At 38.0% G+C, this 26,455-nt stretch overlaps 2 protein-coding genes across 2 annotated transcripts in view; one reads left to right on the top strand and one right to left on the bottom strand.

The window, feature by feature from the left end:
* musk (muscle, skeletal, receptor tyrosine kinase) overlaps positions 1-19,735 on the top strand; it is a 33,050-nt gene extending 13,315 nt beyond the window's left edge. Inside the window, exons 7-17 of the mRNA XM_053644802.1 lie at positions 2,374-2,533; positions 3,258-3,270; positions 4,810-5,094; positions 6,154-6,326; positions 6,782-6,805; positions 7,466-7,554; positions 9,665-9,824; positions 10,624-10,810; positions 11,400-11,594; positions 13,991-14,139; positions 14,582-19,735. Coding sequence (XP_053500777.1) covers positions 2,374-2,533; positions 3,258-3,270; positions 4,810-5,094; positions 6,154-6,326; positions 6,782-6,805; positions 7,466-7,554; positions 9,665-9,824; positions 10,624-10,810; positions 11,400-11,594; positions 13,991-14,139; positions 14,582-15,267 — 2,121 coding nt within the window. The 3' untranslated portion in view covers positions 15,268-19,735. The remainder of the gene's footprint in view (positions 1-2,373; positions 2,534-3,257; positions 3,271-4,809; positions 5,095-6,153; positions 6,327-6,781; positions 6,806-7,465; positions 7,555-9,664; positions 9,825-10,623; positions 10,811-11,399; positions 11,595-13,990; positions 14,140-14,581) is intronic.
* A 2,485-nt stretch (positions 19,736-22,220) lies between these two features.
* lpar1 (lysophosphatidic acid receptor 1) overlaps positions 22,221-26,455 on the bottom strand; it is a 37,932-nt gene continuing 33,697 nt past the window's right edge. The window contains exon 3 of the mRNA XM_053644803.1: positions 22,221-26,434. Coding sequence (XP_053500778.1) covers positions 26,136-26,434 — 299 coding nt within the window. The 3' untranslated portion in view covers positions 22,221-26,135. The remainder of the gene's footprint in view (positions 26,435-26,455) is intronic.

Genomic DNA, 26,455 nt, shown 5'->3' with positions numbered 1-26,455 from the left:
TCAAGTTAATTGAGAATGTGTTGACATGATTCACAATTCCCCTATCGAACTGTTATGTTGTAAATGTCTTTTTAGCTCTCGATAAGGAGCTGTGCAGACGGGTTGTGGGGTATAGTCGGAGGTCTAAGATGGGGGTATAGTCGGAGGTTTAATGTCAGTGTGCTGTCTTGGCACCGCTGCCCTGTGCAGTTTTATGTTACCAAACATGACCTTGTCCTTCCTTTATTTACGACTGGAGTTCTCATCATTTTTATCTGCCTTCCTTTCCCACAGTAAAATAGAACAGCAATTTTCAAATCCACTGACGAATACATTCATCAGAGCGAAGCGTATAATCGGAGCCTTGTACTGTGTATTATTAAGGGCTTGTAATGGGCCAGATTTTAGGACTACAGAAACAAATGCTTTAGCTGGGTTTGCTTTTTCAGCTGGTACTCGAAGGATGCGGTGCTTGTTTTTTAGTCTTTCTTGATTAGGAATTAAGAGATGCAATTATTTTGTAGTATATGGTATTATCTTAGTACTTTAATGAATAATTAATTCAATGATTGAATGATTAATGAATAATTACATCTAATTGCATATAAAAATGATTAAAATTCAATAATTCTGTAGTATATGTTTCCATCCAAGTAAATAAATAGAATAATAATTACTAATAATTATATCTAATTAGACAATAATTCAGATGTAATTGTTAAACAACTAGAAATGTGGCGAAGGATGTGGTGCTATTTTTTTTTTTTTTTTTACTGTTTCGGAATATAAAAAAGATTTTTAATTACATACTATAATTAAAATAATAAATAATTAGAAATGTTGAAAATAGTACAATAATATTCATATTACTGTCTTATACCATGTAGTAGCTGAAAGCACTGTCTGAGTCCTTTGCCCTTTGAAATATCTACAGAATGCATGCAGTATTATAGGTTGAATGTTTAAAATAACCCCGTGTGGACATGGCAAATCATTAATTTCCCATAGCTGGGTAAAGTGCTTCTAAAAGCAGCCTCTATGATGAGCAAGTTTCAAATATAGAAGTATGAGTAAAACTCAAAGCTGTCACACAACTCACAATGTTCTCCTGTCAGAAGATTTAATTGGCCAAAAGACTGAGGCTGTGTAGTAATCAATTTAAGCTGTGATAATGCAAGTATGTATTGGACATGAATGTGAAGATACTATATGTGCTTTATTATTATTATTAATAATAGTCGTCGTTGTCGTCGTTGTCGTCGTCGTCGCAGCAGCAGCAGCAGCAGTAGTAGTAGTAGTACTAGTTACTAATAAATTATTAGTAGTATGTTGTGGTCATATGAAAGTTATGGCAATTAATTGTGAGCCATGACAATATATGTTGTGTAACGTCATACTTATTATGTGACCTCCAGTCATTTGGTGGGAACTAGGGAAAAAGTCTATTTGCTTTGAGATTTCACTGAAGGTAACATGGTTAAGAGCTAATGGTATATCCAAGTTGCAGCAACATTGACTCCAGTATAAAGTGTGATACTGTATTATCAATCGTTTCCTGTTATCCTGCTATCTTCTCAAATTATCCACAATGGTGTAACTCATTATAAAATACAATAGTTGCCACAACTGATGTATTTTAAGATCTTGAGAAACTTAAGTTATAACCTGAATATAGTACACAATATGGCCAAATGGTTGTGGACACCTGATCATCACACCATTTAGATCTTCCCCAAATTTTTAGGCTGTAGCATTACAATTTCCCTTCATTGGAAAAAAGAGGCTCAAACCTGTTCCAACATGACAATGCACCTGTGCAAAAAGCAAGGTCCATGAAGACATGGTTTGTCAAGGTTGGAATGGAAGAACTTCACTGTCCTTCACAGATCCCTGACCTCAAACCATCTGAACACCTTTGGGATGAACTGGTACTCCAACATGCCCCAGGCCTCCTAACCCAACATCACTGCCTGACCTCACTAATGCTCTTGCGACTGAATCCCCACAGCACAAATCCCCACAGACACACTAAAAAATCTAGTGTAAAGACTTCCCAAAAGAGTGGAGGGTATTATGTTAGCATAGGGGGGCTAAATCTGGAATGGGATGTTCAACAACCACATATGAGTGTGATGCACATATGTCCACAAACCACTGGCCATATATGTAGTGTATATAATTCCTTATTGAAAAATAACCACCATGTCACGTCAGTAGCGCCGTAGGAATTTAACGTTTAAACTGACCAACCTGTGTTTATTTGTTCAACATTTAGTAAACGTAATTCATGGTAATTAATGTAGACATAATTTTGCTCATGAATAGAATAACTATTAATGGATAAGTTAATGCTGGTGTTGTTATTTAATTTATCTATCTGCTTCTCTGCTGTAGATCACAGGGGCAGCGGTAGAGGAGACGCTGATTGGGGAGGTGATTGTCTCCATCCTGCGTGTGGTGGTAAATAAACCGGCTCTTTACACATGCCAGGCCACCAATCAACACAGCGGAGGAGCTAATACTGTCAAATCTACAGCCAGGATCACTGTCTCAGGTGGGTTTATACATTTATAATCAACACTGACGTGCAGTCACATTCTCGTCTTAACAAATCGGTTCATAATAGTGTGCTTTTTGCCGTTTTCATCTCAGTTTGATTTTTTTTTTACGCATCGGCATGTGGTCTAGGCTTTCTGAGATACTAGTGAAGCACAGACATATTCATGATTCCTGATTTACTTTATTTTCAATAAGGCTGTGAAATTAAGAATGTATGGTTTCGTGTTATGCTCTTAGCTTGTTAGCTGAATTCTATTATTTATTTATTTTTATTTTTTTGGAGATCATCAGCTGTATCTGAGGTAGTGTGTGAGTTTTTATTTACTGAGGGGTGTTATTTCAGTCAGATCTTATTTGTTAGCATAGCTGTTCTTTGAAGACTCTGCCATCCCAGGAGGTGAACCCCTCACCTCAGATATATTCATGATTCTAACGTGCTGTGAATTGAAGACAAAGTATTGTTTAAAAAAATTAAAACCCTGCAATCTGTTAAACTGACAGGGATTACAGAGATTTATTATGTTGTGTTCTCTTTTTTTGTGAGTTGACCATGCTGCCCTTCTGATATAGCATAAAATGCAGAATGTTCTTTTTTCAACACCCCCATTAGCCCATGCAGACCATCAAAGTTCACACCTGCTCTTTCCTTCAGGCCACACACACATTCACACACATTTTGTGGGCCAAGCACACCACAAGAAGCATGGTCTGCATTACAGAGTGGCTACATTATTCTTTGTCATGGCCAAGAAACTGCTTAACCTTCTCTTTCTTCTTCGGGTTTGTCCTGATGCCGATTTCTGGATCCTGTGATTTTCCAATAGAATGGAGGTAAGAATCTTTCCACAGTAAGAAAAAAAAAAAAAAAAAACCCACAATGATTGCATTAACTACAAATTCATGGTCTATGCCGTGCTTGGGTTGAGTTATCACTCAATCTGAAACATTAAACTTAGCATGTAATTCATTCAGCATTGGAAAATTTGATGTTGGCCTTTTACTCCATATACCTTGCAGAATTCGAGTGAATATCTATTAGTTCTCACGAAGTTTTAGTCCTTCCAAATCTTTTGCTGGATCCTTTTATAATCCACATGAGTTAGTGTTGGATCTGGCTATAATTCTGATATATGATCCTGATAAGGAAACAATGAATTCCATCCAGTGTAGAAAGAATTAAAAAAAAAAAAAAAAACCCTTCCAGCATGCATTGAGTTTCCTCTTCATGAATTCTGACAATGTATTTAATTTAAGTGGGTGGTTTGCTACTGAAAAACTGGAGCATATGGGCCGGATAAGGGTTGACGTAAGCATATACATAAGCAGCCTGTAATGTATTATTCTAACCCACCCATACCACATGTTCTGAATTAAATGTGAGCCACAGTAAATGCTCTGTCAGGTTTAACACTACATGGTGCAGATTTGACATCTGGGCATGATTAGATGAAAGTTAAATTGAGTAAAATAGTCATGTGCCTTGGGCTTTGTTCTTGAATTTGATGAGAGTAATACTGGATAAAATAGTCATTCTTTGTTCATTGTTCATGTCAAATGTTGTTTTTGTATTTGCAGAGTCAAGCGAGTGAAGGTTCTTAAGATTATTGTGTAGAATTTAGGAGCATGGGAAACGTACTTATGGAATAAAAATATTTTTAAAACATTAAATAATAGTATAAGGAATAACATATTCTAAACAGATGTTCTAATTTTTACAGTTCTAATTTCTGGATCTGATTCAAATCTGATCTGTAATTCAAATCACAGGTTTATACTGATGCACTTGTTCTAAAAATGATCATTTCTATAGCAATTTACATAGGAACTTGTATGTTGGACACTCCACATTCATTAAAAATAATAAATGTGTTTTATTTTTTATCAGTTTTGAAAGGAGTCTTCAGTGGCAGTTTTTTGTAACTGTCAGAGACAAAGCAACTGTAACGTTCAGTGAGAAAGTTTGAGAGAAGTGAGAGAATGACTGTTTAGCTGCTATAATGAAAGTGATTACGGGAAGAAACTTGTTCCACAACATTTTCAAAACAAGTTCAACAAATGGTTAAATATATATAGAGAGAATATGTCATTCTTTAATAAATGCAGTAAATGTTTTGGGCATGCTTTTATAGGATATATAGTCTCACTGGAGAAAGAAATAAAGCTCAAAAAGTGCTCCAGTGAGCACACACTCAACTCAACTAAGTGCTTGGTTACTTTTTGTAATGTCTCTTTGCACACTCTTTCTACACTGATAATGATACTATTGTTCATCATGTCCTCTCCTTTCCCCAGGCTGTACAAAGGCAGTGCAGGTTACTGCAGTATGTACCGGGGTGAAGTGTGCCATGGGCTGTTGCGACGTTCAGCACTTGTCTTCTTTAACTCTTCTCTGCCGGACCCGGAGCAGGCGCAGGAATTCCTGGCGCATGGAGGCTGGGCCGAGCTGGAGGGAACAAGCCCACTGTGCCAGCCTGCAGCTCGCTCACTGCTCTGCCATGCTGCCTTCCAGGACTGCAGCCCATCAGACCTTGGTCCTGCACCCAAACCTGTCTGCAGGTACACAACTGAATATTCATTATTGTTCACTTCAATAGCTTTCAGGAAATCTGTGAAAACTATGAGGCCATCATAGACCTGATACTAACTCCCATGATACACTTTCTCCCACATTCTGACCCTAAGCAAAGACAGAGAGGTAGCGCTTCCTCAGAGACAAGACCACAGCCAGTCACAATCAACCTTGGGCACATTTCTGGAAAACAATTCATCTTAGTTAAATGACAAACAACTTAATGAAAAACATATCTTGCATAAGAACCTGTTTTGTCAGTGTTTGACAAAAACCGTTATCTGAAATTTAACAAACAAGTTGTCAGTACTTCTTTGTTGACTCCACACCACCAATCAATTCACGGCTAAGGGGTATATTATGTACATGGATCAGTGACTGAAACAAAATAGATACTAATAGACTAGTTTTTATAAATGGTGTATGATAGATGTATAATCAAAAAGGCGTAATCAAATATCAACATCAATCAAAATAGGAAGAGACAGAACCAGCCCTCCAATACCATTACTAACTGTTTTTCCCAATAAAAAAGAGGGAATGTCTTTGGACTGGGGAAGGAAACTGGAGTACCTGGAGGAAACCTCCAAAGCTCGGGGTGAAAATGCAAACCCTGCACGTACAGGGCGGAGGCGGGATTCAAACCCCTGGAAGTGTGATGCAAACATGATAGTGATATCTTGCAGTGACAGTTTTACAATAAGGATGACTAGGCTAGCTAATGTTAGTGATGAGGAACACTGCAATCTATAAATTGTGAAATGAAATGACAGTCATATTTACCACTGATCAGTATGAGCTAGTTTATGTCATTTGTCATGAAGAGCTTATGTAGGTGTCATGTAGCCCTAAAGTTTCACCACCATTTGATACTTAAAGCTCTGTTTGGCTGTTATCAGCTCTCGCAGTCACTAATGAAAACATTGGTCATTTTCTCCTTCATTTATTTGCCTCGTCATTTATGAAATACCAATGCTAGAAACATAAGCCTTTTTTCTCACATTGCTCCAATGAAGTATGAATGTCATCCCTTAACTGTCTCATAGGGAGCACTGTCTGGCTGTGAAGGATCTCTACTGTTATAAGGAATGGCATTTGATGGAGCAGAGGAATCACAGAGGAGTCATTTCTCCAAGCCTGAGCCTCACTTTGCCAGACTGTGAAACTCTGCCCAGCCAGCAGGCAGATCCAGCGTCATGCACTGCCGTAGCATTTGTAGGTAAGAAACTTTTATCGATCTACTTGTCTTTGAAGTTTGACCACAAATACTGGAAATTAGGACATCATAGGAATTATACTGTGCATTACAAATCCAAACTACGACCATATAATGAATGCAGCCCGTAGCTTCTGACATGCATTAGCTCAGTGAGAAGCAACACACTATGATTATGATGAAAGCCAAGGACTTGTTGGACGTGTTGATGGTTTTATTACTCAGATCTGGCTCTGTTATTCTGTAAGACTTTTGTCTAAATGTGTAATCTTGTGTTTTTTTTTTTGTTTTTGTTTTTTTAAGGCCAAAAAATGTGACTGAACACAGCAGAATTTTATTGTAAAATTGATCACAGCACAGCATAATTGCAGAAAAAAAAACCCTAAATATCATCAATCATCATTACATTCTGAGATATGTGCTGAGTGTCTACAATTTCTTATTCTCTTCCCTTTCAGAGATGAAGAGAGACCAAATCACAAGTATGTGTAGCATTTGGATTCAATACACTATAAGACCAAAAGTTTATGGACACCTGACCATTACACCCATTTGTGAATATCCCATTCCAGATTTAGTCCCCCCTTTGCTGTTATAATAACCTCCACTCTTCTATGAAGGATTTCCACTAGATTTTGGAGTGCGGCTATGGGGATTTGTCCATCCAGCCACAAGAGCATTAATCAGCTCAGGCACTGATGTTGGGCAAGGAGGCCTGGTGTGCAGTCGGTGTCCCAAATCATCCCAAATGTGTTCAGTGGAGTTCAGTGGGCTCTGTGCAGGACACTCAAGTTTTTCCACACCAACCTTGACAAACCATGTCTTCATGGAGCTCACTTTGTGTACACGGACATTGTCATACTGGAACAGGTTTGAGCCTCTTAGTTCAAATAAAGGGAACCTGTAATACTACAGCAAACAAAGACATTTATTACAATTGTGTGCTTCAAAAATTGTTTGGAGAAAAACTAGATATGGGTGTGATGATCAGGTGTCTGCATACTTTTGGCTGTATAGTGTATATACTTTCTCCTATTCTATTAGATATTACATTTGTGTGAATACAAATCAAATACTGAACATTCTGCAGTAGAGTGGCATGAATATGCAGATTTACAGTGTGTTTGCTTTTTCTCGAACAGCAACGTGCTACAATGATAGAGGAAGGTTTTATCAAGGCAATCACAATGTCACAGCATCTGGTATTCCTTGCCAGCGATGGGACCAGCAGGTAATTATTTATTTGTTTTTACTTTAATTAAGTCCATCGGGGAGCTGGGATGCAAGATAACCGTTATCATAATCGTCTGAGCTCATTCAGAGTCATTAGGGACAGGGTATTAGTACAGCTATTCAACATGCAAACACACACGCACACTCATGCACACACACACACACACACATACACACACCATTTGTCTTACTATCCTTGCAAGGACCCTCCACTGACAAATTGTTACGGCTAGACGACTGGGTCAGTGCATCTCCAAAACAGCAGGTCTTGTGGGGTGTTCCCGGTATGCAGTGGTTAGTACCTACCAAAAATGGTCCAAGGAAGGAAAACCATTGAACCAGCGACCGGGTCATGGACGCTTGAGACTCTCAAGGCTCATTGATGTCTGTAGGGAGTGCATGCTAGACCGTCTGGTCTGATCCCAAAAAAGAGCTACTGTAGCACAGATCGCTGACAAAGTTAATGCTGGCTATGATAGAAAGGTGTCAGAACACACAGTGCATCACAGCTTGCTGTGCGTGGGGCTGTGTAGCTGCAAACACTTCAGAGTGCCCATGCTGACCCCGGCTCTATAATGTTAGTTATGTGTTCCATGAACACAAAATAACTTTGTCAGGGTTCCTTGTTATTCAGAACCACTGATACATCAAGAACTCAACAAGAAGGTTCTAGAGAAAGATGGTGGGATGACAGCAGTATTTATCACAAATACTGCATCATAAGTCACGTTGTGACTTTGTTGAAAGGTCTTGGCATGTGTGTGCATGCACACAAGGAGGTATCCTGATGCTTCTCAACACCCCTGCTGTTTAGGGGGAGTGAAATAGAATATCATTTTTAAATTGTAAACTTTGATTCCACCGACATAGATATTTGTTCACACTGTACTAAGTTCACATTTCTCGAAAGTCTCAGTACTAAATTGATGAGAAAGTATTTCTTTCTCACAAAGACTATCATGGTTCATGGTTAAAGGGTGATAAAGTAACTGTAATTTTTTTAGCTACAGCACTTGCCTGCTAACCAAGCCAGCTAAATAACACAGCTAGTATTCAATAAATTGTGAGAATATAATAATAGACATTAAGACTCCAATAAAAATCATACTCATATTTACCTGTGAGAAGTTGGAGCTAGTTTTCTAGCAGTTATCTAGGCATCTACTGTGGCTATGTGCTAATGCTATCCACAGTCAAAAGCAGTACAGTAAATGATAACTGAACTAACCATTCTGATACATCAACACCTTCTGATTTTGATGAACAGATGTGTGCTATCTGTATGCTGAGTTCAGTCTGAGGTTCACACATGCAGAGTCACATTACTTCTCTTGCCTTTTGGAACCACACCATAGCATGGCGTAATCAGGGTAGTGGGATTGCAGGAGAACATGGCAACTGTACCTTCTTGCCATAAGAGCATATTGTGTTTAATGTCAAACCATTTTACTGGTTAAAAATGAAACATCCAGGTCAGCTTTTATATTTCCACCATGAACAATTAGTAATCTTTCTGATTAATGAAACGATAAATAAATTTACCTCAGCATATCTTTAGAAGCACAAGCTCATACTGAGGCACTACACTGAGCTACATAGCCCAGTTGTCTGAGAAAAAAATCATAGGGTTTCAATTATATGTACTAGAGAACCCATTTAACTTGATATTCATCTTGACCTTTTTTGGAAGCACCTTGGTATTTTTTGCACATATATCCATGTAGTGATTTATTATTCAAAAACACTGGTTAATGCCACAGAGCCAAGCATTTAAAGGCTGTGAAATGAACTGTATTACATCTATGAAATTAAAGTGTAGTGAAACTGAAATTAAGGGTAGTGAAACAAGTAACGTTGATGAAGTAAGGATGTGGCAGACATTTCCCACATTTAATTACCCCCCCATCCCCCCCACTCTTTTCTGGTTGTCTTATCACACGACTCTAATTTCTTGGAAACACCTCCTCACGTAAAGTTAACATAAACCAATTCAACTACAAAACATACAGTAAATGCACCATACCAAAAATGAACATTAACTATAAACAACATAAATGTTATTTTTCTTAAATGCCTACAACATTCATGATTCTTACTCTTCCTGTTAGGATCCTCATCCTCACAGGCTGTCTGTGAACATTATCCCAGAGCTGAAGAATGCTGAAAACTACTGCCGCAATCCTGGAGGGGAGAGCGACCGGCCATGGTGCTACTCCACCAACCCCAGTATACGCTGGGAGTACTGCTTGGTGCCCAGATGTGTAGAAGGTACCACTAATCACTAATATTGATAGCTTTGTACAAAAGTTTTTCTTCATTCCCGTATTCATTTCTTCTGTCCACTCTTAAAACGTCAGCAAAAGTTTTTAGAAATCCGTTTTGGTTCGTTTCATTTGAGATATTCCGAAAAGGTGACATCCAGTGTCCTCTGTCTGACCTTTGATTGTCATGTGATCCCAAATCCAACATATCCAAAGTAAAGGATGAGTCAATTCGACTGTCGTTGTTGGCGCTATGCGGTCTGGTCAATCTTTTATAATTGAAATGAGCTGTGATCAGTACACTATGGTGTTGAAAATTAAATGCTTTTAATTTATTGCTGACCTCTACTTGATTAATCCTCTTACTGAACATTCAGAAAATCTTTTATTTATTTTTTTATTTATTTTAAACATTGTTAATTGTATAAATGTTGAACTTTTTTTTTTTTTTGCCTATCATTGTGTTTAAGAGAAGATAAAAAAAAACTTTGCTAAAACAATTTTAAAAACTGAAATATTTTGAAACAAATATGACTGGAGAAGTAGGGCTGTTTTACATATAAGAGTTGTACATGGTAGCTTAGGGATAATGTGCCACCAGGGGGCCCTATAAAATGCAGGATAAAAAAAAAGAACATAAATATACAAAAACATGCAAGATAATGGTCCGACTACATGACATAACAAATATGTCATTTGTGAACAGGTCAAAACACTTATTCATTTTTAATTTTAGTCCTATTTGAGGAATATGTCATAATTTTCTAGCTATAAACAGATCTTTTTTAAATGATTTTATTTCTCAGTAGTTACCAGTGTGAGAGCACTGCCTCCTCCAAAACTGGCCCCTTCAAACCCTATGCCTGCTGTGTCCACCGGCTACTACATGAGCGTTATCATATTCATCATGGCTGGATTTGCAAGTGTGGCCTTCTTCACACTCATTCTGCTCATGTGTCTCAAGAGAAGAAAAAGGTGGAAACGTCGAAAAAGGTGTGTGAACATTTCACATTTTATGGAAATTGTTAGGTTTAGCTACACTGATGTCCCACAGCCTCAAACGTGTTCAATTAACAATGCTCCTGAGACTATGAAAAAGATGGATGTGTTTGGAACAAGGCATGAATTACAAGAAAATCCCTAATGTTTTGTATACAGTTTTCAACTTCCTTGATTTTTATCTTAACTTTAACTGCCCTGGACACAGGATATCCTATGTATTGTCTTCAAATATAATTTGGAAAACAACAACAACAACAACAAGGACAACAACACCACCAACAACAACAACAATAACAGCAACAATAACAATAATAACAACAGTAATAATAATAATAATAATAATAATAATAATAACAATAATAATAATAATAATAATAATAATAATAATAATAATAAATTATGCATTTATTTATTTTGTTTGTTTGTTTATGACTTTCTCATATCCAAGGTCCTGTTACAGTTTCGGAAGAAAAAAAAGACACAAATAGTGATCAGGCAAACAAACACTGTGGTTTGTCTCCACACATGAAGTCAGACTTTTTCTTGCCCTCTCAGTTTGGGATCTGTTGTGTCTTCTCAGCAGGGCCATGGAAGTGCCGACTCTCACCGCTCTTCCCTCTGAGCTGCTGTTGGACAGACTTCACCCGAACCCCATGTACCAGCGCCTTCCTCTGCTGCTCAACTCCAAGCTTCTGACGCTCGAGTACCCTCGTAACAACATCGAATACGTGCGCGACATCGGAGAAGGGGCCTTCGGACGGGTGTTTCAGGCAAGGTGAGAAAGAAAACTGAGCCGAACTATTCCAAGTGGTACAGCCACACAAAAAAAAACAACAACAAAAAAAAAACAATACAACCAAACAAAAAATAAATAAATCAAAAAACATGTCTGCTGACCCAGATTAGAATTAGGATTATGTGTCAGTTCCTTCACTGTGATGATTTTTGAGCATAATGAACAACTCAAATTGTAGCCCTTATGTGTGCAAAAGTGATCAAATGTTTTAAAGATAAATTCAGTATTAAAGGTACAGAATATATACATTTTAAGAAGCCACAGTGCTAAAAATAAAATAAAATAAAAAAAAAAGCTGTAGGGTTTATGGAATAATAAATAATTTGAATAATTATTCAATAATAATCTTCACAAAGCTCTGCCTTGTACAAATCTAGCATGATAAATAACCTTTCATGTCAAAACTCGTCCTGTGTGGACACGACACATATATACACACGCAGTACATCAACTGCTGTTTGCATAATCCATGGCCATGTAATCCTCCTGCAATAGGAAGGCATGTGGTGGGTTCGAGTAGACTCCTGGGAACAGCAGTGTGGGGTGTCAAACTCACACGGTTCACTCCTGAAATAGATACAGCGATGAGGCTATCATCAGGCATCATATGGGCACTGATGTGAAACTTCCCTGTAGACTTTATCGTGCCAGTAGGCACTGCTTAGAGCACTATTTATAGAGGCTCTGCTGGTATTTACTTTCTCCAGGAACATTCGGGAGACTGGAGCACAGGAAGTGCACTTTTAATGGCATGCTAAGTCCGCGCCTGAATAGCTGCCATTACGACCCAGCAGTAGAGAAAAAGGGCTTCTGTGTTTCTCGCTTACTTTTATTTAAGACCAAACGTATGTTCTTCTCCATGATGGATGAAGTCTGCATAGGGTCGCATGTACAATCATGGGTTTAAGTAGAGCACACTGTCTATGAGACAAAACGTTCCTGCTGTTTATCATGGAGCTGGTGCCGTGTTTAGCATTACAGCCCAGATTGTGAATGATAACCTTCAATGAAGGTCTGGGTGTAGTCTAAGCTAAATGTTTTGGATTGAAAAGTGTGCTGTAGTTCAGGCACTTGCCCTACTTAGTCATTCAGCTTTGTTGTCATAAGGACTCTTGTGGATGACAAGGGGGTTATGGGTTAAACATCTCTATGAATGACTTCTCATCTCTGTGGTACTTTGTTAAAAGAAAAAAATCACATACGCTATCCACTTCTAGTGTTACTCTTCTACTGCCAATATTACAGCTGATTAAGTGACCATTTTCCCTGGTTGGTGTGGCCAACAACAATTTAGCAGGTCATCTGCATGCAAATAGACATATTTTATCTAATTAACAAATGAATAGTGCTAATAAAGCCTTGTTTCTGGCCTGTCTTAATGTCAGCAAACAGGAAGATCTGGAGTATTTTGCTTAAGTTTTGTTGTTATTGATTTGTTTTTTAATTCATTGCATGATTTGGAAACCAAAGCATCATTAGGATGAACACCATTCTTCTGAAATATATTCTTTTAATTGGTGTTTTGATGATGGTAACGGAGTGTGCTGTCATACATGTCAGTTTACAATCTCCCATCTTACTTTACATAAGTAATGGTAAATGGTCTGCATTTATATCCAAAGCGCTGTGTCTCATTCACCCATTCACACACACTCATACACCAATGGTAGCAGAGCTGCCATGCAAGGCGCTAACTTGCCATCGGGAGCAACTTGGGGTTCAGTGTCTTGCCCAAGAACACTTCAGCATGTGGAGTCATGTGGGCCGGGAATCGAACAGCCAATCCTACAATTAGTGGACAACCCGCTCTACCACCTGATCCACATCCGCCCTGTCTGTGGTTAATTCTGAGATATGAATACTGAAGTACCCAATTTTAGTAATAATGACTCATGTGGCTCGATTTTGGCTCCTACAGTGTAATAAAAACTGACTGTAAATTTGACAGTTTTAAAATTTACTGGCAAAAGAGTTGACAACAAAATACTGTAAAATTTAACAACAAACAACTGGAAACATGTTTACAGTAAAGTACTGTAATATTGTACATTGTATAAAATAACATAATCCAGTACATTTGTGATTTGACTGATAACTTACAATTGATGCAGGATTCAAGTGAACTGAAGTCTTAGGGTCTTGCTCAATGACCAAAACATAGCAGTTTGGTGGTGCTGGGATTTGAACACATGACTTTCTAATCTGCAACTCAAGATACAGTTAAAACAACCCTAAATCAACGGTCCACAAAAAGGTTAATAACAAAACTTTATTTGTGATGGTGCAAAAGATTCAAAGAAATGGGTGTCATGAGTATCACTAGGGCATATCTGTAAGAATTTCTGACTAACTAATATGTGGTGACTGTTCTGCAGGGCTCCTGGGTTGTTACCACATGAAGCCTTCACCATGGTGGCTGTAAAGATGCTAAAGGAGGAGGCTTCAGTTGACATGCAGAACGACTTCCAGAGAGAGGCAGCTCTCATGGCAGAGTTTGATCATCCCAACATTGTCCGGCTACTGGGTACGTGTGCTGACTCTGTAATTATCTATACTACACAAATGAACTATGTTATTCTAACAAGAGTGATGAAGTTAGCAAGAATGATTACATTGATTCATAGTGAACTCATCCAACTTGCCATGATTTATTTGTTAAAATACATTTTAACTATCATCTAGGATGTGGATTTTGGCTTTCATAAGCATGTAGTTGCCTAAGCGGTATTTGTTTAAAATGACCTTGTGTTGTTATCATGTTCTTCCCTCAAGGAAATGACAATAGAAAAATACACTGTTCATTTTGGTCCTGGCCTCAACCCCTGCTGCTGAGCAAGAGCTCTAAAATGTGCTGGAACAATTTCCCAGGCTCCATAGCAAAAGCATGAGAGTAACAAGGATATTTTTGTTACCGGGATCTTCAAAACTGTAGTTAATTTTGTTTTTTTGGATGTTTTTTCCTCTAGGTGTGTGTGCTGTCGGGAAGCCCATGTGTCTGATGTTTGAGTACATGGCACATGGTGATCTAAATGAATACCTGCGGCGACATTCTCCAGTCCAGCAGCGCACTCTGAGCCAGGGAAGTCTGACGTGGCCCAGTTCCCAGTCCTCTGAGTCTGATCTGTGTCCACTCAGCTGCTTGGATCAGCTTTCAGTATCCAAGCAGGTTGCAGCAGGTATGGCTTACCTGTCTGAGCGCAAATTTGTGCACCGGGACTTAGCCACACGGAACTGCCTTGTAGGAGAGAACCTGGTGGTGAAGATTGCAGATTTTGGTCTGTCCCGGAACATCTACGCAGCCGACTACTACAAGGCAAATGAGAATGATGCCATTCCTATCCGCTGGATGCCACCTGAGTCTATCTTCTATAACCGCTACACCACTGAGTCAGATGTCTGGGCCTATGGAGTGGTGCTCTGGGAGATCTTTTCGCATGGCATGCAGCCCTACTATGGCATGGCTCATGAGGAGGTGATATACTATGTCAGGGATGGCCACGTGCTTTTATGCCCAGAACAGTGTCCACTGGAGCTCTATAACTTAATGCGTTTGTGCTGGAGTACGCACCCGAGCGACCGACCCAGCTTTGCTAGCATTCACCGCATCTTGGAGAGGATGCATAACCAGATGCTTCACTCTAGCATGAACTGAGGCAATCTGTGGATCTACAGCACAGAAAGTTCAGAAGCAATCGTAATCATTGAGGAACAAGGTATCTTTGGACTTTATCCCATCTGAGTTTGACTGTTTTGTGTACTGATGAGACGTAAACTCTGCTCAACAGAATAGTGCACAAACAGACCAGATGGGATAAATCAGAAGTTATATACTAAAGAGGTAGTAGGGTCCAAATGCCTGAGTCCACTACCAATAACTGTTATGAAATACTAATACAATTTTATCAAATATTTCTCAGTTACTGGTAATTCTACATGGTGACACAGTAGTAGGTAGATGTTGCCACCTCACAGGTTCAGGATCCCCTAAATGGTCCTGAGAGGTGTGGAGTTTCACATCCCTTCACATTCTCTGGTTTCCTCCCACCTCTAAAGAACCATTTGGTTTACTGGCTAAGCTAAACTGCCCAAAGGTATGAATGCTTGTGTGAATGTGTGTGTTCTTGATGCTCTACAATGGACAGGTTGTATATTTTTGCCTCCAAGGGTGCCATATCATGGCTGACCCTCTGCTGTGACACTAAGAAGCTGGCATGTGCGAAGAGAAGAATTTTGCTGTACTGTAATGTACAGTTTAAGGCTTTCTGGTCAAATCTTGAAAGTTAAACCTTTTTCTAAGTTTAAATCAAGTGTTTAAATGTGGCTATAACCTGTGAACAAATTTCGTTTGAGCTCTCGATCCAACTCCTCTCTTGGTTTACGTTTATGTTGTCCTTAATATTATTATTTATTTTTTTAAGGTATGATTTTTCAACAACAACAACAAAAAAAGCATTTTTGCTTCAACAAGATTGACATCTTTATCTTTTGCTGTATGAGAAACCTTATCTTCAAGTTTTATTTATTACATATTTACAGCTACAGTACTATGCAAAAGTCTTAAGCAAAGAAATGCTATGGAGCAAAGATGCCTTTAAAAATGAAATTAAATGCTCCTACATAAATCAAACAAACGGATTTACTATGACAATCCTTTGCTTTAAAAAAAAAAATTGTAGTCTCAGCTACACTTTGTGCAGCTTTATAAGGAAATTGGCTGGTACGTTTTATTGAGTATCCTGGAGAATCTGCCATGGTTCTTTTGCATCCAGAACCCAGCAGCCTTCATTAATTTTTTTCATCTGGAAAGTGGTATTTTAGGTTTAAAAAAAATAATAATAATAATTCTGTAACATTGAATTTAATTTGTTTGGAAAAGTAATTCTTGGAAACATAAAAAGTTTTTGTACTGACACAATGCCCAAGTCACAAAATAAATATCTATAACAACTTTGTTCTAAAAAAAATAGGGGTGCCTTAGACTTTTGCACATTACCGTACATGTATTAACCTGTCAATTTAAAACAAAATGTTTTTGTTAAATAATGATATAAAACAGTCCACTTGGTAGTAGACTCAGATTTTCGGACTCCACTATAAGTCATTGTGATACCACTGGAATTTGCACTGGAAGTGGTGCAATACCATCTGGACACCGTATCTGTCAACCAGTCAAGCAACTAGTCATAGCTCAAACATGTGTCTGAGGAGTGTGGGATATTTTCACTGAAAGATGCCTCTGTAAAATGAACTCTAAGCTAACCTTTTACATTTTTGATATTGTTCTTGTTGTTTGTCTGCATTCTGACATTACTGAGTTACGACGTACAATATTTATTGATTATATTTTAAATCTGAATAAAGTAAAGTTATGAAAGTTTAAGCGGAGCACACAGAATGATTGATGATGTGATGTTGCGATAGTGCTTGAATAGAGTAGCATATTCCAAAATGGCACATTATCACTTTACTAATGTTTGTGTTTGATCCATTTTTCTAACTAACAGACTACACACACTCATTTGCCATTTTTGCTAGGTACCCAAATCCAGTAACTTGTTGCGCCTCCATTGCTTTTCTAGAACATCGTGGATTCACTTGAATATTGGATGCTTTGTGTAGATATTGATACCATGTGGAAAGGCTTGCATTCAATGCAAACTGGATGGCTGTCTAGTCAGACCAGTTGCACAGGCTTTCCATTTCATCCCAAAGACTCTCAACTGTGCAGGCCATTAGCGCAATAATAATAAATGGTCATGTTCCTGGAACCATTCAGTGATAATATGTGCCTTATGTCTTGTTGCACTATCATCCTGGAAGTGTCCATCCAAGTGTTCAATGAACTAGATCAGCATTGATATTTAGCTCTGCTGTGCATTTCAGACATTGTTCAACGAGTATAAAAGGCCAGGAAAACATTCCCCACACCATCGTGCTGCCACTACTTGCCAGTTCTGTTATTACAATGTCAGATGGCTTCAGTGACTTAGCACTTCATCAGGAGTGATCATCATCCAAAAAAAACTTGGATTTATCCAACCAGGCAAATTTTTCCCTACACTCCTCAATGTTTGATGCTTCTGTTCTCATTGTAGTCATACACCATTGTTCTGCCCTGACAGCACTGACACTCAACCTGTTTTTTTGGCTGTTGTAGTCCATTTGAGACCAGAGAGTTTAGTAAGTCTTGCCTTCTAAGATGGCATTCTGTACAGTGTTGAATGGGATTGGATGGGATTTGCCTGATTGTGGCTTTATTTGAACAATTCCCACCATTCTCCTCTAACCACTCTGATCCAAAAGTGGTTTTCATCTACAGTTTGTTCATTTCTCACCCTATTGTTCATGAAAAGTTGAGAGCCAACTATTGTGCCGATCACATTATTTATGCCACGCTCCACAGTCACATGATGTATGTATGACTTGGAATGGTATGGAATGTACCAATTGTGTGAAGGGGTGACATGGATCACCTAGCAACACTGTTACAAATACTATTATTTTACTTTGAATAATATGTTAATCTCTTTACATGTCAACGCTGTATAAACCCAACATTTTGGTATAAAAGAGAAGCTGAATTAAAATCAGTGAAATGCAATGTGTGTAATGTGTAATGCATATTTGTACACAAATATTTATATGTTTTAGATTCACCAAGTTCACTTATCACACATAATGTTCAATAAAATTTTATTTAGCAGCTAGTTAATTAGTACATCACAATACAAACAATGTATGCATATAACATACACTCATAAAAAATATTATACTAAAATGACTAAAATGGTACAATGGTACATATTTTGTACCTTTACCTTTACTGTATATCTTTCACCTGGAAATGTGGATACAGTGTACATAAATAGATTAGTTAGCAATGTAAAGCTTTAACGGTACACTACATACTAAAAGATACATACTAAAGATACAAAAGATCCCCTCAAAGTCAAGGAAAGGTACAAGAAGTAAAGTATGTTTTTTTAATGAATTTATACCCAAGTATCAACTCAAGTACAGAATTTAGGGAATGCAGACTTGAACTAACAAAATTGCATATTTGTTTCATTAATGTGCTTCACTGTAAGGTTTCTTAGGTTTATTTGTTTGCTTAATTGTTTGTTTGTTTGTTTTTAAAATCTGTAATCAAAGCAGTAAATCCACATGAACACTGTTGCTACTCAGAGTGACAGGTAGGGGGCAGCACTGCATCAGCAGATTTGCTGAGGTTGTTTTTCTGACACCCACTGAGTGTTAAAATAGGTTCCTTTTTTTTTTTTTTTTTTTTTTTTTTTTTTTTTTTTTTTTTTTTTTTTTTTTTTTTGCTTTTGAAAAATAAATTTCATAACTTTGTGTGTGTGTGTGTGTGTGTGTGAGAGAGAGAGAGAGAGAGAGAGAGAGAGAGAGAGAGAGAGAGATAACCGGTATGGTTATGTGATTTTTCAGTTCAGTTGGGGGAAAAAAAACAACTCAAAAGCAAATTTGGTCTGTACCTCAAGAGGCATCAGAAAAAGCATGAGCACCAACCAAAGTGCAACTTTTCCCGCCAAGAATGTTTGGAAAATGAAGAGTCCTGAGAGAAAGTGAGGGAGGTGAAACCAGGCCTTTATGGACCTTGTTCAAACTTTCAACTTTCGCTAAAGCCGCATTATGTTACATTTAAAACAATAATATAAAATAATATTTAAAAAACCTGCATGTTCAGAGAGATTTTAAAACCTGGGAAATGGGACTTTTTCTTTAATGTAGTGTAGGGAAGTAACCGTGACCTGAAAAATTCCTATAGTAAATTTATCTAGTACTAATATGAATCAGCGTTTTGGTTCAGTCATCTGTTGAAAACAGAGAGGGATTGGCTGTATTTTTAACCCTCCTTCAGTTTGTTGTTTTCATTCATATAAACCAAGACTGAGTCACTTATAAACATGCTGACTAGATATAAATAATGACCTAAGTACAACTTCTTAATGATAAAGAATTTGCGCAGAGCTTATTGTAAACTGACTGTTATCTGTATTTGACAACAAAACCACAGAGTCTGCCAGAAGTATGACATCTTTACAGTCAGAGTTCAGTCATATTTACCGTTTATCATTTCCCTGTGATTTCAAAGATCATTCCTTGTTTAAATGATGGGAAAACACACAGTTGGTTGTATATCTCTGAACTGTCTGTGGATTTTGGTCACCTTAATTTTTGAGGTAAATCACCACTTCTGAAATGTCTCTTGTTCTGCATCATTCAGATATCATTATAAATATTAATTTCAGACATAAGATCTTTTTTATGGCATTTCCAGATACCCTTATCCAGAGCAACTTACATTATCTCATTTATACAACTGAGCAGTTGAGGGTTAAGGGCCTTTTTGAGGGTTAAGAGCAGTTGAGGGTTAAGATTTGAACTCACAACCTTCCACTCAGATGTCCAATGTCTTAACCACTGAGCTACAACTTCCCTAGTGGATTACGTTTCTCGTTAAGGGAGTCATTCCATCTCAAGTGGTCCAATAATTGCAAAGTTGGTTGCTTCTACCGTGTTTAATTTTGAGCTGTAGTCAATTACTGCCTTTATCACAGGAGAAACAATACCATAGTTCTGTTTATGAAACTGTTCTTTTGTAAAACACCCAACTGAATACTGTACTTCCATTTTTGGATAAAATCTATTCACGCATACCAACTGTACATCTGTACCAACATGATAGATCAGGCTGGTTCCTCAAATCTGGCCCTTAAGGTCCACAGTCCTACAGAGTTTTCCTCTAATCTCAAACTCAATTTTTATTTTATTTTATTATTATTTTTTTTTTTACAGCAAAATGCTACTATGAAGGACCTATTTCTGTGAAAATTTCAGGTTTGTATCTGGTCCCCCACAGAGATATTCAACCCAAAAGTGAGGATTTTTTTTTTTTTTTTTTTTTTTTTTTAATGGCACTTTCTCACCCCATAAAAAAGAGACGCAATAGGTTCCCCCTAAAAAAAAGTAAGACTGAGACGCTTCCCATTATAACTGTGAGCAATCTTCGGCATTATATTTTAAGTCTAAGGACCAAGTATGTGCAAAATGTACCTTTTACATGTATCTTGTAATGTGCTCTAAAGATTAGTTTTTGTTCCAAGTAGCTAGGCCCATCCTGAGTCGAGATATTGAGGTTTCTATAAACAGCTGTATAACCAAAATTTGTTGTGTGCCATGATACAAAAATGACTGTCATAGTTAATCCAGGTAAAAACAAACAAACAAACAAACAAACAAATAAACAAACAAATAAATGGTGGTTTTTTCAATGCCAATACAGAGATAATCAATAAAAAAAAGGAGAGATAACATTAGGAAAATTAAAAATGGTCGAGCAACCTGCACTGGACCACTTGAGATGGAAAGACCCAGAGAAGAAATGCACTGTGAGCCATGTGCATACCAATATTTATATCAATATGTGATCTTCAGTAGTGCAAAAGATTGACTTTATTATTGGATTCTGAGTCCATTGACAAGTTGGTCTTTTTTGACTGCTACATTACCCACCCCTATGCCATTTGACTATCTGCTACTGGTATCACCAGCAGGGACTTATCTGTACCTAAAGTCATTTAGTCTATCCAGCCCTCACCTCATCATCTGTAACAGCTTCAACTTTCATACTAATACCGCCATAAATGGTATCATGCTTGATATCTTGTAGATTGCTAAATAACTGAGTTTCTACCATAACTCATAATTATGCAGCCAATTGAGGTGCTTAGGTCTATTACATAGATTGTGCATCGAGCCAAAAGATTTCCTTTCAAAGCCAGAGTTGAACCTTGTAGTACAAAGTGCCTCGAAATTGACAGGAAGCATGGCAATCATGTATAAACTGTCAAAGAATTCCATGTTCAGTATCAAATATTACTCAAGAGCAACACAAACACACAGACATGCTGGATCCAGCTTCTCCAATTTAGTGACCTGACATTTTCTACCAGTCAGTTTTCCTCAGAAGCTCAGTGGCTCTATATTTCACATACAGTCATTTTCATGATTGTCTCCAAAATGCATCACATGTTACCTATAGAAAAATCCAGGGACACAATCAGAGCGTTTTCCCCTCTTTTTTCTGTAAGGCCTTGTTGGAAAGTGGTTGTGCTTGAAATTGTGTAATATCCCTCTCACTCAACACTCGCTGTCTGCTCTGCTCTGGACACAGGAACTTCCTGTAAGTCTGGAGGAAAACTGGAAAACTAAACTGTTTTATTGCCATGGGCAGTCTCCTGAGGGACGAAGTGGACATGTGGCCTAAATATGTCACCTACAGGCTATGGAGTGAACTGGCATTCTACAACAGTACATTTTTATATCTGATATCTACATCTAGTTTAGTTCTAGCTGGTTATGATAAAACCCAATATATATGTGCTTGACTGCTCTTTTTGAATGCATGAGGAAAGCAAACATCCTTTTTAAAATCACTTTCTATTAACATAAAAGGTTTTTTTGGTAGTGTTAGGTTTTACACTTGCAGCCTTTTTCCTTTTTCAGCTAAAAAAAATATTCAGTTATTCTCTCTTGGCTTTTTATTTTTTAATTTTTACTATTTTTGGCTGAAAGTTTTTGGTGGGATAACTAACAAACATAGTTAACAGATGTTAACTTTATACTTGTCTAATGTTAGGTAAGTAAAACATACTTTTCTGTATTTTACAGTGCATCCGGAAAGTATTCACAGCGCTTCACTTTTTCCACATTTTGTTATGTTACAGCCTTATTCCAAAATGGTTTAAATTCATTATTTTCCTCAAAATTCTACAAACGATACCCCATAATGACAACGTGAAAGAAGTTTGTTTGAAATCTTTGTAAATTTATTAAAAATAAAAAACAAAAAAGCACATGTACATAAGTATTCACAGCCTTTGCTCAATACTTTGTTGAAGCACCTTTGGCACCAATTACAGCCTCAAGTCTTTTTGAGTATGATGCTACAAGCTTGGCACACCTATTTTTGGGCAGTTTCTCCCATTCTTCTTTGCAGGACCTCTCAAGCTCCATCAGGTTGGGTGGGGAGCGTTGGTGCACAGCCATTTTCAAATCCAAAGATGTTCAATCAGGTTCAAGTCTGGGCTCTGGCTGGGCCACTCAAGGACATTCACAGAGTTGTCCTGTAGCCACTCCTTTGTTATCTTGGCTGTGTGCTTAGGGTCGTTGTCCTGTTGGAAGATGAACCTTCGCCCCAGTTTGAGGTCCAGAGCACTCTGGAGCAGGTTTTCATCAAGGATGTCTCTGTACATTGACGCATTCTTCTTTCCCTCAATCCTGACTAGTCTCCCAGTTCCTGCTGCTGAAAAACATCCCCACAGCATGATGCTGCTGCCACCACCATGCTTCACTGTAGGGATGGTATATGCCAGGTGATGAGTGGTGCCTGGTTTCCTCCAGACATGACGCTTGCCATTCAGGCCAAAGAGTTCAATATTTGTCTTGGTCTGAGAGTCCTTCAGGTGCCTTTTGGCAAACTCCAGGCGGGCTGTCATGTGCCTTTTACTGAGGAGTCTGGCCACTCTACCATACAGGCCTGATTGGTGGAGTGCTGCAGAGATGGTTGTTCTTCTGCAAGGTTCTCCTCTCTCCACAGAGACACGCTGGAGCTCTGTCAGAGTGACCATCGGGTTTTTGGTCACCTCCCTGACTAAGGCCCTTCTCCCCTGATCGCTCAGTTTGGCCGGGCGGCCAGCTCTAGGAAGCGTCCTGGTAGTTCCAAATTCTTCCATTTACGGATGATGGAGGCCACTGTGCTCATTGGGACCTTCAATGCTGCAGAAATGTTTCTGTACCATTCTCCAGATCTGTGCCTCGATACAATCCTGTCTCGGAGGTCTACAGACAGTTCCTTGGACTTCATAGCTTGGTTTGTGCTCTGACATGCATTGTTACCTGTGGGACCTTATATAGACAGGTGTGTGCCTTTCCAAATCATGTCCAATCAACTGAATTTACCACAGGTGGACCCCAGTCAAGTTGTAGAAACATCCCAAGGATGATCAGTGGAAACAGGGTGTACCTGAGCTCAATTTTGAGTGTCATGGCAAACGTTCTGAATACTTATGTACATGTGCTTTTTTGTTTTTTATTTTTAATAAATTTGCAAAGATTTCAAACAAACTTCTTTCACGTGGTCATTATGGGATATTGTTTGTAGAATTTTGAGGAAAACAAGTAATTTAATCCATTTTGGTATAAGGCTGTAACATAACAAAATGTGGAAAAAGTGATGCGCTGTGAATACTTTCCGGATGCATTGTATGTCACATTAAATAACTTTCCATTTACCTTGAAAAGCAAGCAAGGGCACTACATTTTCTTGAAAAGAAAGCAAGGGCAATACATTGAGTACCACTGAGATAGTACTAATGTGAGACACTGGAAAGGAGTGCATCCAATAGAGTCAGTATCGGAGTCTTCAAAATACCTATGCAATTGTCAGTCATTCCACATTCATATGCTGATTGCCTCATCTACCAGTTTTACAGAGAAAAAATTGTTCAGTGCTGAGCTCCTAATACATAAAGGTCTGCATTTAAGCCGATTCTGCTCTGTAAGTCTGGAAAAGACAAAGCTCAATATAAACGGGTGAGAGTTTTAACAACAACAAAAAAAAAGATCAGGAAATCTTTTATAAATAAATGTGAGCAATCGTCCTGATATCATACAAGTTTATTTTAAGAAGACTGGCAGATTTAATTATAGTGAGTTTAGGTGACTCATACCATACAGAATTTAGGCATGAGCATGGGAGGAAAAAAAAATCAAATATTTTGGGTGAGATTAAAATCATATGAAATAAACATAAAAGAAACTATGTTTTTAGTTAAATCATAAAGATGGAAGGAAATAAACCAACAATCCATGACTGAGGTTTAGGGCAAACAGCATTATGGCCTAATTAGATGTAATGACTTTTTCCTAGGCTATATTCCAAGTGAACAGCATGCCTTATCCAGGTGGAATAACATATTATAGCTGTAAAATCTTAGTGGGATTTTGCATTGTACGACTATTTCCTGTTACATTTATTAGCAATGTTAGTATCCACTGTATTTAAACTCATTTGTAGTAATGATGTTTCCATCCACTGCCAAACAGGTCTTCACCTCAAATTTCTGAATAATTAATGGGAAGTACTAAATATGTTTGCCCCCAAGTTAAACATTTAAAAAATAATTTAAGTGTTAAGCAGGATACAACTGAGAGCAAAAAGAAAAGGTCACTTAATCCTTCAAAATAAAGATTCCCTTTTTGACTAACATTGAATATATACATATATTATATACATACTGTACATACAGACCAACATACACTGATCATTTAATTTCTCTAATGTCATGTCATAAGATACATTTCATTGTACTTATTACTGTGGCACAAGAAAAAATAAATTAGGTCCTGGCTACTGGACATAAACAGTATCAAACACAGGACCATGAACAAGGTTCTCGGGAAGTCAGATCTACTCTGCTTCTCTGACAGTTTATACCAAGACAAGTTTGAGTGTGTGTGTGTGTGTGTGTGTGTGTGTGTGTGTGTTACATTTGTTAGCAAAGTGACAGCCATTTATCAAACCTGAAAGTCTTCAAAAGAAATCAAGAAATCCCAAATACTCTTACTTTTTTTAAGGGCACTTGTGACTTTAGAATGTGGTGACAGTCCATGAATTGGATTCCCTGAAAAGAAATGGCTCATATATGTAAGTGGTCGTTGTAAAAAATAAAAAAATAAAAAAATAAAAATAAAAAAACACATTAAAACAAAACCAAACAAAACAAAACCAAACAAAACATGAAGAGCTACCCAAATCAGAACTGGAATATAGTGACATGGTCCTCAAATGAAAAATGATCATGTCTGTTACCGTTCTGGCAGAAGACCTAAGAACAATCCATCATGCCAAGTAGGCAATTCAAGTTATTTAAGGAATTCTCCTCGGCACACATGTTGAAATTGTTTAATATCATTGTTTTTTTTTTTTTATTCTATTCTAGATACCCTTAGCATATATCCTTGTACTCTGTATACAAGTGTAGTGATAAGTAGGTGATGCCACAGGCCTAATGAGATGCACATCTTCTTTAGATTAGCTGGCGACAAAATTGTGCCATTAATCAGTGGTCTCAAGAGTGCACTGCTTACCTCTGTAGTGCAAAAGCCTAAGCGAAAAGGTTAATAGGATTTTTGTTAATACTGGGGACACCCATGACTTACTGGGTAGTAGAAAAATCTAAATTCTTGAATAATTGACCTAACGATCATCATTATACTGCCCGAACCCCTTGCACTGTAAATCAGTCATTAAATACTTAATATAGTTTCACCAAAAATAGAACACATTAAAAAAAAAAAAAAAAACTCCAAAATAGTTTTTTTTTTTTTAATGCAATGCCTCCTGTGTAGCTCTGCCACCTGGCAAGGAGCTTTTTCCAGTCCTGGGTTTGATCCCATATAGATCCCTATAGTGCCAGCTGCATTCCTCTGTTGTGTTCAGACCACTGAGTGGTCATTATTGTGTGGAGACAGGACACTGTGGTTGAATGAGGAAGCTGAGCGGTCTGAACCCTCCACCGTACCGTTTATGTTCTCCTGCCGCTGGCAGCACAGGATCTGCTTGAATGTAACGCTCATCTCCTTGTCCCGGTAGGAGTAGATGATTGGGTTCATGGCCGAGTTAAACTCGGCTAAGAGGAGGAAGAACTTCTCGAAAGCCAGCACGTTGCATTCTTCGCAGAAAACGTCAAGCAACAGGAGAACTAAACCAGGCGTCCAGCACACGATAAAAGCACCTGGGGAAGGGGGAGAAAATG

The sequence above is a fragment of the Ictalurus furcatus genome, chromosome 16 (assembly GCF_023375685.1).
Source record: "Ictalurus furcatus strain D&B chromosome 16, Billie_1.0, whole genome shotgun sequence".
NCBI classification, from domain to species: domain Eukaryota; kingdom Metazoa; phylum Chordata; class Actinopteri; order Siluriformes; family Ictaluridae; genus Ictalurus; species Ictalurus furcatus.
This window is presented reverse-complemented; position numbering and strand designations above follow the sequence as displayed.